The sequence below is a fragment of the Piliocolobus tephrosceles genome, chromosome 5 (assembly GCF_002776525.5).
Source record: "Piliocolobus tephrosceles isolate RC106 chromosome 5, ASM277652v3, whole genome shotgun sequence".
In the NCBI taxonomy this organism is placed as follows: Eukaryota; Metazoa; Chordata; class Mammalia; order Primates; family Cercopithecidae; genus Piliocolobus; species Piliocolobus tephrosceles.
The window spans coordinates 125271401-125289378 of record NC_045438.1 but is presented as its reverse complement, the minus strand read 5'-3'; the positions used below and the strand labels follow the sequence as shown (position 1 = coordinate 125289378).

The 17978-nt window shown below is 48.9% G+C and overlaps 3 protein-coding genes across 7 annotated transcripts in view; 1 reads left to right on the top strand and 2 right to left on the bottom strand.

Moving 5' to 3' along the window:
• Window positions 1-1197: 1197 nt before the first annotated feature.
• Window positions 1198-6359, bottom strand: YIPF3 (Yip1 domain family member 3). Of its 3 annotated transcripts, none has more exons than XM_023212892.2 (9): window positions 6094-6358; window positions 5253-5459; window positions 4959-5065; window positions 2952-2997; window positions 2723-2815; window positions 2433-2564; window positions 2125-2238; window positions 1806-1929; window positions 1198-1681 (listed from the first exon to the last, which is right to left on the bottom strand). In XM_023212892.2, the coding sequence occupies exons 1-9, from the start codon at window positions 6172-6174 to the stop codon at window positions 1533-1535; spliced, it is 1053 nt and encodes a 350-aa protein (XP_023068660.1). In that variant the 5' UTR covers window positions 6175-6358; the 3' UTR covers window positions 1198-1532. The 3 variants fall into 3 exon arrangements, with proteins under 3 accessions (XP_023068660.1, XP_023068661.1, XP_023068662.1); XM_023212893.3 differs by having other exon boundaries at window positions 1214-1681; window positions 5253-5551; window positions 6094-6359; XM_023212894.3 differs by having other exon boundaries at window positions 1214-1681; window positions 5253-5554; window positions 6094-6342.
• A 39-nt stretch (window positions 6360-6398) lies between these two features.
• Window positions 6399-10850, top strand: POLR1C (RNA polymerase I and III subunit C). 2 transcript variants are annotated; one of them, XM_023212890.1, is made up of 9 exons: window positions 6399-6548; window positions 6676-6747; window positions 8665-8772; window positions 9028-9160; window positions 9391-9510; window positions 9600-9752; window positions 9954-10103; window positions 10259-10375; window positions 10514-10850. In XM_023212890.1, exons 1-9 carry the CDS (start codon window positions 6480-6482, stop codon window positions 10630-10632), a joined length of 1041 nt encoding a protein of 346 aa, XP_023068658.1. In that variant the 5' UTR covers window positions 6399-6479; the 3' UTR covers window positions 10633-10850. The 2 variants fall into 2 exon arrangements, with proteins under 2 accessions (XP_023068658.1, XP_023068659.2); XM_023212891.3 differs by lacking the exon at window positions 9954-10103.
• An 826-nt stretch (window positions 10851-11676) lies between these two features.
• The window catches only part of XPO5 (exportin 5), a 53026-nt gene continuing 46724 nt past the window's right edge, over window positions 11677-17978 (bottom strand). The window contains exons 25-32 of one of the 2 annotated variants that reach the window (XM_023212887.1): window positions 17517-17563; window positions 17010-17107; window positions 16034-16096; window positions 15180-15262; window positions 14446-14553; window positions 14170-14307; window positions 13815-13979; window positions 11677-13350 (exon numbers count right to left, since the gene is read on the bottom strand). In XM_023212887.1, coding sequence (XP_023068655.1) covers window positions 13213-13350; window positions 13815-13979; window positions 14170-14307; window positions 14446-14553; window positions 15180-15262; window positions 16034-16096; window positions 17010-17107; window positions 17517-17563 — 840 coding nt within the window. In that variant the 3' untranslated portion in view covers window positions 11677-13212. The remainder of the gene's footprint in view (window positions 13351-13814; window positions 13980-14169; window positions 14308-14445; window positions 14554-15179; window positions 15263-16033; window positions 16097-17009; window positions 17108-17516; window positions 17564-17978) is intronic. The other variant, XM_023212886.1, reaches the window with a different exon arrangement.

Below are 17978 nucleotides of genomic sequence, written 5' to 3'. Positions count from 1 at the left end.
GCCCTCGCCGGGATCCAGGGCACTTTTCCCTCCTATTTGGAAGGCCCCAGGGCCCTTTTTTCCGCGCCGCGCCTCGCCCTGCCCTCGTGACTCGAGAAGCAGCGTGCGTGGGGATCCCGGTCCACGGGGACTTCCCACTTGCTTCTCGCCAAGATGGGGGCCTCCCCAGGGAGGCCCCGGGGGCCACGGCTGGGCAGAGCCAGCCTGAGCTGCTGGGGAGAAGGGAACCCCAGAGGGTCCCTAGGGCAGGGAAGCCTCAGATAGATGCGAAGTCCTGGTGCCACACCTTTTCCAGGTATGCAGGGGACTGTTGACATCTGAGGGTGCGTCCCTGCCACGACACTGGGGCTGCCAATACAGAGGAGGTGCCAGGGCCAAAGCCCTGGAGCACTGGTGAGGACGTGAAGGCGGCCGAGTCACACCCCAAGGTGCAGGTGGTGCTGTGGCAACTTTGTCCACTGGCCAGGGTGGTGGGGGCCTCACTTGTGTAACGCAGGACAAATGAAGGGCACCTTTCTGTTAGTCCCTTTGTTAGGAGGGACAGATGCTGCTGACCCAGATTTACTAGTATAAGGAGATTATTGTCCATAAAACATAATATTCAATATAGTGAAGGGAGGTCAAAGGCCCTGTTCCCTCTTTTAGCCACCAGAATTAAATTAAGTGGAGCAGATTAAAGAGGTGGTGGTGCGGGGGGTGGATGGTGCGTTAGGAGTGGTGGTTGGTTTTATGAGGAAAGACAGAAAAACTGAAAGGAGCTGGCCCCAGTACCACCAGGGCAAAGCCAAGTTTGGCTTCAATTATGAGCTCCACAGGAAAATTATCCCCACAATGCCCAGGTGCAGATCCTTGTTTTGACACGGGGTTTAAGTTGGGATGTTTTGTCCAATTGTCACTGCTTCCTTGGCTTCCCAAGAGTGCAGCTGAGCCCAGACTCAAGCTGGCTGCAGTGTTCCATCAGGCTTATGGCTTTTGTGCTTGAGGCCTCCCTGCCGCTTCATGGGTCAGGTGTTCCCTGCCCTCAGGGGTAGGTTCCATATTCAATCACTGCCTTCTATGTAGTCTGGCCTGTCCCACCTTTATCCTGTCTGGGTGAGGATATAAAAAAGGGAACATACAACATTACCATTGCTGACTAAGCACGAAAGTATATAGTAAGTGGGATGACAGGGAGGACCACTGGATCAGCCGCTGCAGTTCCAGACTTCAATCAACATTTTAATTACCAAGTCTATATTTAGCAAGACAGTGTGGGAGAGATAAAGAGGAAGGAAGGGGTAGGTGGTGAGGGGTCTCAGAGGAGCTGGCCCATTTTCTGCACTGGCTGCAGAGCCTTGCAGTCCTGGCCAGGAGTTCTTGGCCTTGTGCCCTTCAGAAGTGCCAACAGGCATCAAGGGGGTACTTAACGCAGCTACAGCTCAGTGGCAGCTGCAGACCCCATCTAAGAAATATGTCATCAGGACTGTCCTTTAATAGTCTTCCTCCTCTCTGCAGCTGTGGGAAAGAGGACTGCCCAAGAATTTCAGGTGGAGTCAGTGTGACTGCAGGGTCACCGCAACAGCTTTGGCTGTGGCGTTGAGGATGGTGGTGGGAAGCCGAGCAGCAGCGAGCACGGCAGGGATGTCTCTGGGGACCCTCTGGATGGGCGGGATGTTGGGGCCCTCCAGTGTGTCCAGGATCCCTGGAAGGAAGATGGAAGGTGAGCAAGGGTCAGATGGGCCCAGTCCACTGACCATGATATCCAGCTTCTTGCCCTAGGCAGCTGCTGTCCCATTCTCCCCCACCCAGGCCTTCCTGCCACTTACCCTCTACCACTTTGTGGTAGGCAAAATGCAGATACAGCAGGAAGAGCATGTGTAGGGCGGCCAGGGTGCCACAGAGGAGCAGCCGCTGTGTGGGGCCCACGGTCCGAGACACCAACACTGCTACCTAGGGCCATGAGAATACAGCTCAAAGGGCCTGGCTCCAAAGTGAGGAGTGGGGAAGACACTCCCAACCAGGGCAGAACCATCTTTGGGCCCTTCCCTCCCACTTAGGGCTCTTTGTGAGATGGACAGCTCCAGGCTGTCTTCCCCAACTCCCTGGGAGGACAGCCCAGCCCTGGAAGCCTCTTGCCCAGCTTACCATGCGCAGTGTGGACAGTCCACCCACCAAAAGCCAGAAGAGGTAGAAGAGGGCGTGAAGATGGATATTATAGGTGATGAACAGGACAATGCAGTGACCAAAGAGGCCATAGCCCTGGGAAGGAGGATGGTGGAGAGGAGAATCACTCAGGTTGCGCTGGTTTCTGGCCTCTCATGGGGACCGTGGGAAACACATGGTCCATTGGCCTACTCCTCCCATTCCAGACTTCGGGGCCCCAGGACGGATGCAGACCAAGGCCTGGCTACTCTTTTTAACATCACTATTGCCCACCATGCCTGGCTCCTTACCAGCAGTGCCAACATCTGCAGCATGGTGATCTGGGCGTTGCACAGGTAGGCGAGGAAGTAAATGAAGGATGAGACTCCCAGCCAGTAGCCGAAGCAGGTGCCAATGGCTGTGCCCATCAGGGTGCCCTCCCGCTGTGGGGTGAAGGCTCTACTTAGTCCTAGGAGGCCTCTGATCTCAGCCTCACCTAGGGCCTTCCACAGGGGCGGTTCCTGTCTCACTCCACCACCATATCCTCAGGCAGCTTTCAACCTAGGGCAGCCACCCCCCCAAAGTTGTCTGTCCTGCTTACGATAATAGTGTCAGACGTCTTCATCCCGTGGAGTAGGATGGCAACCAGTGTGAAGACCAGCATGAGAGGTCCATAGAGTTCACCTGCAATTTTCTGTCAATATACCAACTCATTCAGGCTGGAGGGTACAACCGCTCGTCTGTTTATGGCTTCCCAGGATTTGCCTGGTGGTCCCACCCTCTGCCCTGGTGCTTCCCCCTGCTCTCCAGACGTGCCACCCTCTATTCACCTGGGGGAAGTTGACCATCTTGATAGGGATCATGGACTCCAGGAGCCTGGGAAAGGAGAGGAGAAATTAAAGCAGAGGCAGCCCGAGGCCATGAGGTTCTGGAGGGCAAGGCCTGAATTTTATTCATCTCTAACTCAGGGAATGGGGCCTGGCCTAGAGGACATGTTGGATGACAGGGTAGAACAGGGTAGTAAAGACAGATAAGGGAATGAGGAAACCATTTCCTTGCCCCTAAAATTACTTCCAGGAAGGACAACCCTCTGAAACTTAGCTGACTGAAACAGCAGCTATATGGAGAACTCAGCCCTGCTGGGCCTTGACGAAGAGTCTAACCATGTATCCATCTGCCCCCTCCCCTTGAAAAGACAGGCAGGCTGAGCGTGGTGGCTTATGCCTGTAATCCCAGCACTTTGGGAGGCTGAGGCAGGCAGATTACAAGGTCGGCAGTTAGGGGCCAGCTTGGCCAATATGGTGAAACCTCGTCTCTACGAAAAATACATAAAATTAGCTGGGCATGGTGGCAGGCACCTGTAGTCCCAGCTACTCAGGAGGCTGAGGCAGGAGAACTGCTTGAACCTGGCAGGCGGAGGTTGCAGTGAACCGAGATCGCGCCACTGCATTCCAGCCTGGTGACAGAGTGTGACTCCATCTCAAAAAAACAAAACAAAATAAAAAGACAAGACAGGTAGACCTCAGCAGAGAGTACCCAGAATTCAGGGCTGTAATGAGGAAGCCCTGGGAAAAGTCTAGCGGGCTAGATGGAAGGTTTAGAATGAAAGGTGTTACTGAGGGAATAGTAAAAATGCCTCCTCTTCCTGCTTAACTGTGCCTCCAGGCACTGTCGAGCATTTTCTTGAAAAATATATGTGAAGTGGTATGAAAATTCAGTCACTTGCCCCTTCTCTCAAGTGGCTAGCTCCTAATCATACCTTGGATTTTAGCTAGATTTTACCTCCTCTGGGAAACTTGTTCTGTCCCACCCACCAACCTGCTTTGGCTCACATATCCCTCCTGTGTGCCCCATCATAGCATGAATACTGTGCTGTAACTGCACTCAAGAGCAAGGCTCCCATCTATCTTCACCACTGAACCAGATACAGTTAGTATAGAGTCTGGCACAGAGCAAATGCTTAATAAATACTTGCAGATTGTCCTGGGTATTTGATTAGCATTGATTAAAGGACGAACAAAAAAACCAAGCCAGGATTAAATCTAGTTCTTGAAAAGTCACTCAAAAACTATGCCCTGATATTTTGATTCTGAGACTATTCTGCTGCTGGGAATAAAAAGATAAACAAGACAGAGCCTGCTTTTGAGATGCTGTTGGTCTCTGGGGGGAAGATTCCAGGAATAAGAAAGGAAAGCAGTGGTGAAGTGCTCTATTAGAGGCAAGCACAGTTCTTTTTTTTTTTTTTTTTTTTTAGATGGAGTCTTGCTCTGTGGCCCAGGCTGGAGCGCAGTGGCGCGATCTCGGCTCACCGCAAGCTCTGCCTCTCGGGTTCATGCTATTCTCCTACCTCAGCCTCCCAAGTAGTTGGGACTATAGGTGCCCACCACCACGCCCGGCTAATTTTTTTTGTATTTTTAGTAGAGGCAGGGTTTCACTGTGTTGGCCAGGATGGTCTCGATCTCCTGACCTTGTGATTCACCCGCCTCAGCCTCCCAAAGTGCTGGGATTACAGGCATGAGCCACTGCACCCAGCTGGCAAGCACAAAGTTCTATAGGAACACCAGGAGAGAACAAACTGGGGGTGGGACTGAGGCATGTGGAACAGAGGAAGTGACATCTGAGGTAGGTTTTGAGGGACTATGAGTAGTCAGCTAGATGGAAAAAAGGAGGAAGTTGGTGTGCTATTATTATTTGTTTCAGTGACAGGTGCAGTGATGAGAGATGATGGGGTCATGAAGAGGGGGAGCCCACCAGAGCTGAGGGCTTGAAATCTGATTGTAGTGTGCATAAAGGACTAGGTATTAGGAGGGAAGCTTCTTCAAGAGAAGGCTCCTCACCTGCTCCGCACCTGAACAGGCTCCACATCAAAGTACGGTCTGAGGATGTCGATGTTGGCGTACAAGCTGAAGGCCCTGGAGGCTTGTCTCTTCCCGGCCTGCCACATCTGAAGTAAGGAAGATGGGCATAGGTATTGTGGGACTGATGGTTCTAGACCCTGTTGCCTATTTTCCGCTTGATTTCTACATGGTTCTAACTGGCCAACCTGGGGCGAACATCACCAACACTAACTCCAGAACACGGGACACACCTAGGTATACCTTTCCACCTGCAGAGGATTCAGTCTTGCTTACCTGATCTGCCACCTGCCGGCTCAGCTGTCCCTTAAAGCCCTTCATGCCCAGGAACTCTCCATCCTCTTCTTCAGCAGCAGCTGCATCAGCTGCATCAGCGTCTACTTCTTCCTCGCGCAGGCGCTGATGCAGCTCACCCATATCCTCGAAGCTAGAGCCTGAGGTATCATCCATGTTCTCCATGTCAATCACAGCTGAGCCTCCGCCCTGTGAAGACAATGGCTCCTAGAGTGCAGGACTTTTCTGTTCCATCCATTAAGTCCTCTGCTCATCCCAGGGTTTAGGGCTTTGTTCTTCCACTGCTGAGGATACGGCTCGGAATCACTACAGATCATGCCACTCCATTCCCCCTCATATGCTCTCAGAACTCTTGGTTTCTAGCTTTGGCTGTCTTTTCTAGCCTGGGAAACATACTACTAGTCTTCCATTCCTGTCTTTTTCTTACCTTACCTACCAAAGACTAAAAGGCTGAAAAAGTGCCCATTTCCTTCTTTCCTAAGCCCCAAACAAAACTATACACATAATACGTTTTCAGCGAATGCCAGTGAATCCCACCCAACCCCACTCCATGCCTGACCCCGACCAACTTCCTAACTTGTTCCAAGAATACCTTCTTCCTAATGCCTCAAGCGGGCCCAGAGACCCGAGACCCTCAGGCTGGAGTACTAGTCTGGCCCTTTCAGATCAATGTTAATCCCACTGACTTTAGTGTGCACGAAGACCCAAAGACTAGAGTTTTGCAAATGGAGCGGACTTCCAGGCCCACAGGGAGAATCCTCAAGACACTTCTGGACATCGCCGGCCCTCGGGTTGCTGGCAGCTAGTGCCTTGGGGCCATTACCTGGATGTTTTCTTCGAACCCTCCCCATTCCGGGCCAGCTCCATTTCGGGCGCCGCCCGCCGGCGCCGCTGTAGTTGTCATGTCCCTTGAAGGCTCCCGTCGCTGAAGCCCGCGCTAGCCCCGCGCGCGAAGGAGTGGGCGAGATGTGGGCCTCAGTGAGGGAGACGTCCCGGGTCGGGGAGAGGTGGGATCCGCCGGAACACAAAAAGGAGAAGCCCGGATGTTTGGACAACACCAACTTCCGGAGGCTGGGGACGTGGACGGAGGCGGGGAAAAGTCTCGCGATATTTAAGATTCCAGGAGCCAGCGCGTTGCCACGGAGACGGAGCCAGGCTACTAGGACGCACGCGCCAGATAGAGCCTCTAGTCTCGTGGAGAGATTGAAGATGGCGGCTTCTCAGGCGGTGGAGGAAATGCGGGGCCGCGTGGTTCTAGGGGAGTTTGGAGTTCGCAATGTAAGCCTTGTGGCCTTGAGCTCGGGCGGGAGGAATGAGAGCGGAACAGGGGTGGGTCTTGGGATTGGCGTGGGGATAGCCGTGGGCTCATTGTCCCTTCGTGGACAAACTCGTCCCTTTGCTCTAGGTGCATACCACTGACTTTCCCGGGAACTATTCCGGTTATGATGATGCCTGGGACCAGGACCGCTTCGAGAAGGTAAGTGGGGCCGGAGTTGTCTGAGGAGGGTTATGAAGGCCAGACCCTGTGGTCTGAGCAGCCTGTGTCTGTCTCAGCAGCTGCTCTTGGGGGTCGCTCCGTTTGTTTGTTGAGCAATGTGCTAGACGCTCCGTTTACAGGCCAAATTAGACACGGTTTCTACCCAGTTCTGCAAAGATGTTCAGTCTTGTTGAGGAATGGTGTGTATAAACAAGTGAATCCAGTGTAATATGGTGAAGGTGGTTGATAGCGATGAAGACTGCAGGGTTGGGGTGGGGAGCATTCCGCTGAGACCAGGAAGAGGGGCCGAGAGGTACTTAACATTTCAAGAGGAGGGGACATCTGAATTGAGCCTTGAATGGTAAGTAAAAAGAACAGGAGTTGAATTATGAAAGATTTGAGTTTCACGTCAGTGAAGTTCAGGATGTGCAGGTTTTGTGTATATTTAGTCTTTTGTATTATTGTTTCACTTAGCTTAAAATAAGGGTTAAAATTGCATTTAAATAGATTACTGAATGTTACCCTTTATGCAACTGACCTTTGCGTGCAGCTTATAAACATGATCTGTAAATCAGTGCTTGGGAAAGTTTTACTTTTTTAACCTGTTGATACAAGGAATAAAGTATGAACAATGAAAAAGGCTAATGCTTGAAAAAAAATTATGGCTTCTGTGACGTGTGCTCCGGGAATGTCCAAGTAGTTCTGGCATGAGTGGTAGGCAAGATTGAAGTGTGTCACGCTGTGGATGATAGGGAGCTTGAATAGTTCTTAAGCAGACATGATTAGATTTGCAATCTTGATGGCTGGGAGGGAATGAGTTTGAGGAGGATCATATGGAGCAGGCAGATCTGTTGTAAGGGAAGCTGAGGTTGAAGATATGAACTAAGACTGATGGTAGAAATAGAGCAAAGGAAGAATATAAGGTAAATTTATGATTGCTTGGATAAAGGCTGTGGGGGTAGCATAAAATGACTTTCTGGCTTGGGAACTGCTTTTTGTTTTGTGGTATCATTTACTGAGAGGAGAAATGGGTCTGGGGAACAGGGATGATGATGCATTGTTTTCTGCATGTGGAGAAATCTAGCAGGCTAGAAGACTGCATGCTTGAAATGAGATCAGAAGTGAGATAAAATTTTGGGAGTTGTCAGAACAGATAGTTGCTAAAACTGTTAGTACAGTTAAGGTGATCTGGGAGAGAGACAAGAACCTGGCAAATTTAGAGATGGGTGGAAGTTCATCATCAGAGACCCAAGAAGAGTGGAGCTTGGAAACCAGGGGAATTGTTCAAAAAAGGGGATTTTTTTTTTCTCCTTTTCATGACACTCTTATCTCCCAGGCTGCCACCTCCACCTCCCGGGTTCAAGCAGTTCTCCTGCCTCAGCCTCCCGAGTAGCTGGGACTACAGCCACGCGCCACCATGCCCAGCTAATTTTTTGTATTTTTAGTAGAGACGGGGTTTCACCATGGTGGCCAGGCTGGTCTCAAACTCCTGACCTTGTGATCCGCCCCTTGGCCTATAGTGCTGGGATTACAGGTGTGTAATCCCAGGTGAGTCACCGTGCTGGGCCAGGAGGAGGTTTTTTAATCAGTGTCAAGCATAACAGAAGTCTAGTAAGAGGACTGGGTAGTGTCAACAGGACTAAGCACTATGGTAGTTTCTGTTCTTTAGTGGAATAGCTTCTGTGGATGGCTTGGTTGGAAGCCATATTGCGTAGGGTTTTAATGAATGGACGTCAAAAATGGAGACTTTATGAAACTAAAGCACTGGGCAAGAAAGAATATTTAATAAGGGACATCTGGGCAAAGGGAGGTTTTTGGACGAAAGGATAATACTTGAGGGAATTATCTAAGGGGTAGGTATGAAGAGAGATTACACAGAGAGCAGGTTTCACTTAAATGTTTTTCCTGTCCCTCTAGAATTTCCGTGTGGATGTAGTACACATGGATGAAAACTCACTGGAGTTTGACATGGTGGGAATTGACGCAGCCATTGCCAATGCTTTTCGACGAATTCTGTTAGCTGAGGTATTGGCAGGCATGGTGACAAGGCTGGAGTTGCTTTGGGAACTGCACTGGCACCTCACTTGGAGAATTGTCTCAAGCTGTCCTTCCCTCATTTCTCCTGGAATTTTGCTGAGCATTTTACCTTCTCATTCTTCGTAAATTTCTCATTAAACATTCTAAGGAGAATAGCTCCTTACCTCTGGAGGGTGGGGTTGTGGGGATAGGTAGGGAGTCTGTTGGGTTTTTGCAGGTAAGTGGTTATTTTTCCTTGGGCAGGTGCCAACTATGGCTGTGGAGAAGGTCCTGGTGTACAATAATACATCCATTGTTCAGGATGAGATCCTTGCTCACCGTCTGGGGCTCATTCCCATTCATGCTGATCCCCGTCTTTTTGAGTATCGGAACCAAGGTAAGAAAATGAAATTTTGGGAGAAGTGGACTGTCTGGGTTCAAATCCTGGTTGACTGTGATGTTGGGTAACTTACTTATCTTTGTACATCAGTGTTTTTCATCTGTGAGAACACTTGCCTTGGCTTCCCAAGTTTGCCATAATTAAATGAGACATATATGTAAAGCATTCAGCATAGTGCTAGCACTCAGATGTTTACTAGTTCTTAAGAGCTCCCTCCATTTGTGCAGGAGATGAAGAAGGCACAGAGATAGATACTCTACAGTTTCGTCTCCAAGTCAGATGCACTCGGAACCCCCATGCTGCTAAAGATTCCTCTGACCCCAATGAACTGTATGTGAACCACAAAGGTAAGTAGTGGTAGGGTGAGGAAGAGGCCCCACCTGTGGGTGGCTGCTAGTTTTAGGAACTGAGATCTTTTGACATGTTTTTCCTCCAGTGTATACCAGGCATATGACATGGATCCCCCTGGGGAACCAGGCTGATCTTTTCCCAGAGGGCACTATCCGACCAGTGCACGATGACATCCTCATCGCTCAGCTGCGGCCTGGCCAAGAAATTGACCTGCTCATGCATTGTGTCAAGGGCATTGGTGAGAACCCTGTGTTCCTTCCTGGGAAGAGGGGTAGTTTGAAACGTTGCAGTGGGGCAAGCTGACTAGGGAACTCAGCTGAGATATTCCCGGCAGGTAGAAAGCCAAGAGCGTTGTGCTTTTGCTGTTAGCAGCTTAGGAAGAGTATTCTTCCTAATCCTAGAAGGGTTTCGTATAGGCACTTTCCCTCTTCCTCTCCAGGCAAAGATCATGCCAAGTTTTCACCAGTGGCAACAGCCAGTTATAGGCTCCTGCCAGACATCACCTTGCTTGAGCCCGTGGAAGGGGATGCAGCTGAGGAGTTGAGCAGGTGCTTCTCACCTGGTGTTATTGAGGTGCAGGAAGTCCAAGGTATAGTATTTGGGGTGCTGTTCAGGTTAGGACCTAAATTATATTTTTTTGAAGGTAACAGAAATAAAAACCCTGGGATCCTAAAAGTATAACATGGTTTGCTACCAAGTAGCAAATTAGAACAAAGAATAAAAAACATGGTTTGTTCTCATTAGGTAAAAAGGTGGCCAGAGTTGCCAACCCCCGGCTGGATACCTTCAGCAGAGAAATCTTCCGGCATGAGAAGCTAAAGAAGGTTGTGAGGCTTGCCCGGGTTCGAGATCATTATATCTGTGAGTATGAAGTGGTGAGATGAGTGGGCGGTACTCTTTGGTGCTGCAGCTTCCTTCCAGTCTAGATGTGAAGTTTGAGTAACAGGGGCTTTCTGCAGGCAAGCCCTGCCTAGGCTAAAGTGTCTCTTTGATCCCCAGTCTCTGTTGAGTCAACGGGGGTGTTGCCACCAGATGTGCTGGTGAGTGAAGCCATCAAAGTACTGATGGGGAAGTGCCGGCGCTTCTTGGATGAACTAGATGCGGTTCAGATGGACTGAGTTTGGATGTTCCTGAGGCAAGCTGAAGCTTTGGGTTCTGACTGACCCACCCTACAGAATTGCTGTATGGAGAGCCCAGTGTGACTAGGGATCCTGAGTTTTCTGGGACAATTCCAGTTTTATTTTTAGTCAATACATTTTGTTAAATGTGCCATAAAATGAGACTTTTAGGCCTTTATAAGGCCTTAGATGTAAATAAAACTCATGTCCAAACAAAATTTTTTGAGACTACTTTTGAGTTTATGTTTTTTGAGACAGAGTCTTACTCTGCTGCCCAGGCTGGAGTGCAGTGGTGCAATCTCTGCTCACTGCAACCTCCTCCTCCTGGGTTCAAGCAATTCTCTTGCCTCAGCCTCCCGAGTAGCTGGTACTACAGGTGTGTACCACCACGCCTGGCTATGTCTAATTTTTTGTATTTTTAGAGATAGGGTTTCACCATGTTGGTCAGACTGGTCTCAAACTCCTGACCTCAAGTGATCTGTCTGCCTTGGGGCCCCCCAAAGTGTTGGGATTAGAGGTGTGAGCCACTGCGAAAAACAGGGCCTCACTTCAGAACTGGTTTGACCTTTAGCAATTAAGAACATCGGATGTACACTCCAGCCTGGGTAACAGTGAGACCCTGTCTCAAAAACAACAACAAACACCACCTGAGAATTGGCAAATTAAGGTGGTTTCTGGGAGCACAGCCAAACCCCTAGAAAAACATTCAAGCTAGAGTGAATGCGCCATTTCACCTGTCTCCCAGATTACCAGGGAAGTTCATGTCGCTATTGACAGCTCCAGCAAAGAACAGTAGCAATTCCTTTGGGCCAGGCCCAGCAGCCACATATGAAAGACACTGTGAGAATGGTATGGGCTGCCTAGTCTGGGTGTGTCAGGATAGAAATCCTTTTCTAACTGGCACACCATTTCAGAAAGCTTGAAAGACCAGGTTCATCAGTCACATTTCTTCCTGTTCAGTCCCCTTTTGCAGGGTGCTCATGAAATTAACTCTGGAGTATGTCACTGGTTTTAAGACTGGGTTGAAAAAGGCAGATGGGTCCCTTTCTGTATGAAACTGAGATTTTTACTGACATGCAGATGTGCTTTAGAGTTAATGTTTCTACAAAAAGTTTCTATAAACAATAGAAAACTTCTAGCATGAAGTCACAGGATGTTAAAAATATTACAACACAATAAATACAACTACACCCTCCACAGCCCCAACCAGACAGGAATAGGCAGCTATCAGGTTTGGAGGGAAACATTCTTGAGATCGCCTTCACAATCCACAGGAACCCAGAGCACCACACAGGAAGAGGGAGCAACATGAGACTCCAACTTCTGCTTCCCCAAGTTTTCCTCTTCCCAATCTGACCCTGCCTGTGGCCCGCACCAGCTAAAAACTATAGCTTCAGTCCACTTCGGCTCTCATGGAAACCCTCTTGTCAGTGGATTGGTGGACAACAGGTCTGTTTTTGTGCAGAGCACATGGACACACTGGTTTCTGTATGGATTAAGTCTGCCTTATGGCCAGTAATAACGTCAGGGCCAGGTCCCATATCCGAGTCCTCTCTGTTTATAGGGCCTTTCAGTGACCTCTAGAATGGACTCACAGTACAGGTTGTGATGCAAAGGCATGTATTCTTTTCTTTTGGAGGTGGCCTTTGAGAAAAGTAACCAGGGACCTGAAAGACCATGAGATTGCAGAAGGCACCTGGACTTAGTCCTAGAAGACCAGTGGCTTTGCTAGCTGCTTATCACAGATGTAGCCTAGTTAGTCTGTTTTATCCTTGGATGACAATGGTGTCATGTGACACTATCTAGGGTACTGTGGCTCTTGTGCCTGAGTGGACCTTGAGGCTGGGGAAGCCAGACTGAGGGGTCATTCATGGAAGGGCAAGATGTGTGAGCTCTAAAGGGGATGTTAGCACTACAGACTGCCCAGCCCTGGTCCTTGGAGGTACTATACTTGATACTGTGCCAAGTTTAGCAGTAGCCTATACCATGTGTCCCATCAGGTGACCAGATTCTTGCCCAAAGCAAAGTTCAGAGAACTGGCCAAGTTCTTTTCAGCACTTAGCACCTAACCCAGACGTGCCCCTTAGGGAGTGGGGCAAGTTTCCTGCCAGCCCAACAGCAAAAGGGCTCAGTGGGAGTTGGAGTGGTCCAAGAGAAACTCTGGCACAAGTAGTTGAGGGCTGTGCTCTTGCTGCGAGCCTTGCTAGTCGCAGTGTTGGGCACAGCATCCCTAGTTACCATTCTGTACAGGTATGTGGCTGCACAGGGGTGGGAGGGCTTGTGGGAGAAGGGCTGCACTGCTCTAGCTTTTCTTGGAAAAGCCAAATCTCCAAGTAGAATGGGAACTATCTGGGACATCTAGACAGAATGGTTTAAGCCCTAACTCCCTTTCTTGATACTTTAGTATAATTACTTCTGGTCCTGCACAGGGCCTGTTCTCTCCAGCTCCAGACCTGGATCTCTCTCCAGGCTGACAATAGTGGAAAGTGAGGTGGCAGTGCAAGAAGGGCCTAGAGATGAGCTACAAAGGGAAAGAAGAGATGACAAGAAAGGCCGAGGAAGGATGCCCAAAAAATTGATTCAGGGTTCAAAGATGGTGGCCAGGCCACCCCCATCATTGTCCAGCACCTCTGTCTCCAGCATTGGCTTTGTTTTTTTGAAAAGTGAGGGAAGATTCTTAATGTGAACTTCTTTTCGGAACTGCTCTCCCAAGGGTTTCTGTGGAAAACAAATGAGAAAGAATTAATGCTGGGCCCTAAGTAGTAAAGATTCTCTTGGCCTGGCGCAGTGGCTCATGCCTGTAATCCCAACACTTTTGGGAGACCAAGGCGGGTGGATCACCTGAGGTCAGGAGTTCAAGACCAGCCTGACCAAAATGGAGAGACCGCATCTCTACTAAAAATACAAAAACTTAGCCAGGTGTGGTGGCGCATGCCTGTAACCCCAGCTACTTGGGAGGCTGAGGCAGGAGAATCGTTTGAACCTAGGAGGTGGAGGCTATGGTGAGCTGAGATTGCACCACTGCATTCCAGCCTGGGCAACAAGAATGAAACCCTGTCTCAAAAAAAAAAAAAAAAATTATATCACCATAATGGTCAATAACTACGGTTGGTTTATAAGGTTTGCCCATACACATGATTTAAGAAGGGGGTTGGGTGCACTAATGAAGGTGCGTGACCTACCCCAATGCAACCAGCAATGAGGCGTTTGAATTGGTCCTTTCGGCGCTTGTCAGCCACTTTCTGCAGGGAGGGGTTTAAAAGCTTGCAGTCAAACTGGTCCAGTGAGTCCTTCTGTATTTCAGGGATTTGCTCCATTACAGCTCTTATCTCCAGGTACCTGGGGCGCTGATACCAGCAGGAATAAACTTATTGGATGTAGGTTATTGCCACCCTCCCCATTTCCTGCCACACCCATTTCTCAGAGATAGCACCAGCAATTTGGCAGGTGCCTGGATTTAGGATAAGGCCCAAGAGACTAGGAGCAGACTGAGTGATAAAGCTGCAGCCATCCTGCCCCCATGCTTTCCCCACTCACCAATGCCTCGTATATCTGGAAGGCCAGATGGACCAGGGAAGCCATGCACCCGTCGTGCTGCCCGTGCATCTGTAAGCCTTTCAGCACACTGGTGAAAAGCCACGTAACTGCATCTGCGAGCAGTGTCCCTGACAGCACCTGGGGAGACAACTGTGCTTTAGGGCCACAGGGGGCCTCTCTGAAGGCCTCAGCACCCCAATTCTTCTGAATGATTTAGGCAATCTGCATGACCCAAACCTTCTATGAGGGGCAGGGAAAAGGGGTGAATAACCATACTTGTTTGAGGAGAGGCCAGCAGAGCTGTGAGGTCGTCCTCTGGCAGGACAGAGTATCCTTCCAGGCCAGGGAATTGAAGGCTGTAATTAATAGCGCTGTACAAACATCCTGAACAGGAAAGGATGAAGGATTACAGTGGGAAAAGCAGCACAATTTTCTCTGATTATTCTTATACATCAGGAGCTGGAGGTGGTTTTTTTTTTCTCCCCCCCCTCTAAAGATGGGGTCCTTGTTTTGTTGCCCAGGCTGGTCTTGAACTCCTGGGCTCAAGCCATTCTCCCATCTCAGCCTCCCAAACAGCTGGGACTACAGGTGTGCGCCACCATGCCTGGCTTAGGAGCTGGAGTTTTAAATAGCGAAGCAGGAAAAATAAGTGAGTTTACTTCCTCTATTTTTGTGTATTGCCAGTCAAAAAGAAAAAACCAAAATGTGAGAAAACCTGTATGTGCAGGATGGAGACAAAGCTCAGGCCTGGCTGGGGGAGGCTAAACACCAGGGATCTGCATCAGGGTGCCTACTATGTGTTTTCCCGAGAGCCCCTGCCTATGCTGGTATAGGAGACACCATGGCATTGCACCTTTTCCCTCGTTTTTTTCTGGGGCCTTAAGAACCAGGAACTTACATAACAAAGGAGTATTACAAAAAACTCTTGATAGCGCCATAGAGCAAGAAAAGTAAAAGGTGGCTCCCCACCTGGGCAAGGAGTAAAGGTATCACCGGCTCCTTCTACCCACCTCATGCTTCATCAGACATTTGCCCAGGTCTGTAAGCTCTGCCATAGCTGAGGGGGTGACCTCTGTGGCCATCATTTCTTCATCTGTTATCAGAGAGAAGAATGTTAAGCTCCATCCTTTCAGAACAGAGAAGAATATCTTGTTCTGACAGAAGCGCAAAAAAACAAAGCAAAGCTGAGTGTTCTAGGCTAACTGGTGGCTAAGTAGTACTGGGACCCCTCCCACCTCCACATAATAATAGCCCACGCCCATGGCCAATCTTCTAGAGATGCACCCAAGCTGTACATGAGGGAAACGGGAGCTTCTAGGCAGAAACACAAAAAGCTGCAAATACTGAAGATACTTTGTTGTTGGACAAATATTTGAGCACCCTCTGTACCAGGCACTGATCTAGTTACTGGGGATAAAAGGAATAGGACAATAGATCCCTTCCCTGATGGGAGTTTACATTCTAACATGGGAGATATGTAAGAAAGGAATACATAAATAAAAACATAATGTGCAGTGACAAGTGCTATTAAGAAGAATAAAGCAGAGGAATACAGAGTAGCTGGGGTTACTATTTTTGATAGGTTGGTCATGGATGATCTCTTGGAAGAGATGACATTGGAATGAAGCAAGGGAATAGATAACGTATATGGTTGGGAGAAAATCATCCAAGACAGAGGAAATAGCAAGTGCAAAGGGTTGGAGGTGGGAGTATGATGGAGGCACACAGCAAGAGGGCTGGTCCAGAGATGACAACTAGATGTAGGGTGTCTCCTCACCAGTCTGCAAGGAAACCGACCTGGTTCAGAAGGAACAGTATTTAGGAGGCTAAGAGCAGACCTCCAAGGTCTCACAGGTTCACTTACCATCTCCATCTGCTGGGGGAGCACTACTGTGGTCAGCACCCTTCTTTGAAACACAGCAAACCGCTAAAGCAAGAAAGCAGGGTTACTAGGTGAAGGGTGGGTATATACTACCACAACAGCCACCTCAGGCCCACTGATCCCAACCTGTCTCTGGCCAGGTGAGGAAGGTGGAAGATGGGGATACTGTCCAAGGCACAAGAATTAGCTTCACCAATAGAAACAGAGGCATTCTGATGACCGAACTGTTTTGTTCCTTCAAGTTCAACTAGCTGAGAGAAAATTACAGAATTCTGTGAGAGTCAATGACTAGGAGAGGATGCTTGTTACATCCCTGGTCTACTTTGAATCTCAAACAAACAAAATGACACAGTAAAAACAAAAAGAAAATTAACAGCCTCCACGTCCAAGAATTTAAAACATTTCCATATTTTGAGAAAACCAGGAAGTTATTCCTAATGAATCCAAATTCCTCCTGCTATTTTAGATTGTTTCCCCATATTCTGGCTTTGGTACTATTCAGCTTGCAATTCATAAAGTGTCCTTAGGTTGACTTCAGGACTGCCTTGCTTCTATCTAGTTACTACTTTTGGATCTGTCAGTGTTGCTGCAAATATGAATCCTTTTTTTTTTTTTTTTTTTGAGACGGAGTCTCTTTCCCCAGGCTGGAGTGCAGTGGTGTGATCTCAGCTCACTGCAACCTCCACCTCCCAGGTTCAAGTGATTTTCCTACCTTAGCCTCCCGAGTAGTTGGGACTACAGGTGTGCGCCACCACGCCCAGCTAATTTTTGTATTGTTAGTAGAGACAGAGTTTCACCATGTTGGCCAGGCTGGTCTCGATCTTTTGACCTCGCAATCCACCATGCCCGGCCACAAACATGAATCCTTTGCATTAGTCAGGCCTTTGTGGAGTTGGCTGAGTGACCAGCTCTTTTCCAGGAAAATTCTCTATAGCCCCAGTTTCTACTTGCCACTTACTGATTAGGTCCATGACTTCTCGGGTTAACATCCTCACCAGCTGCTCCTCCAGCATCTCTTGAGACTCCGGGTTTTCATCTGCAGCCTCATCTTCTCCACTGCAGAAAACCAGAGGGCCAAGTTCCACAGGAGTGCAGAAAGAAAGCAGTGACCCTAATCAGACTCTCTGTGACCACTTTCTTCGAGTCTTCGTTTTATGCAAAAGTTGGGAATGGACAGCAGTGATCCACTGAAGGACATTATTACTAGTGATTCTGTCCAGTTGGATAGACATTACAGAATCAAAATAAGTGAGTAAGGTAACAGTAGCCCCTATAAAGGCTGGATCTCAGAGTCTGCCTGCTGGTCACAGCCTGTCCAGACAAGCCATGTATCACCTAGACTGAGAATGACTACAACCTACTGCTCTTCTACCCTGCGACAGCAGAATCCCTGCCCGCTTCCTTTCCCCACCCCAAATCTGGCTGCCAGCTCATCCACCAAGAAGAGTGGGTAGGTATCCCTTACCAGAGCAGGCTCCTTTGGTTGATAACTTGCCATTTCTGGGAAAGCCTCTGGGAAAACACAAAGGAAATAAATGCTAGAATTGGGGAAGGGACTGGAATACATAGTATCTAAAGTCAAGTCCACTTCATGATTAAAATTAGCCAAGGATGATTCTAGGCATCAGTGACAACCTCTGTCGACTCCACACCACAAGGTTAAAAAAACCATCTCTAGTTTCTATAACCTGTCCCACATCCATGCTGAGGGTGGTATCTCAAACACCCCTTTGCTTGGAAAGAAGTAACAACAATTTTAGAATTCCTGGGTCTCTAGACATACCTGTTCTCCACCCAGCCGGTCCCCTGCTTAATTCCAGAGTCAGGATAACAGACCCAGCATTCCTGGCAAGGTTCTGTGAGCAAGCATTCCTCTTTTTACCTCTCCTCAGTTAATAGGAGGTTAGGAGCAGAATCTGCAACTGAA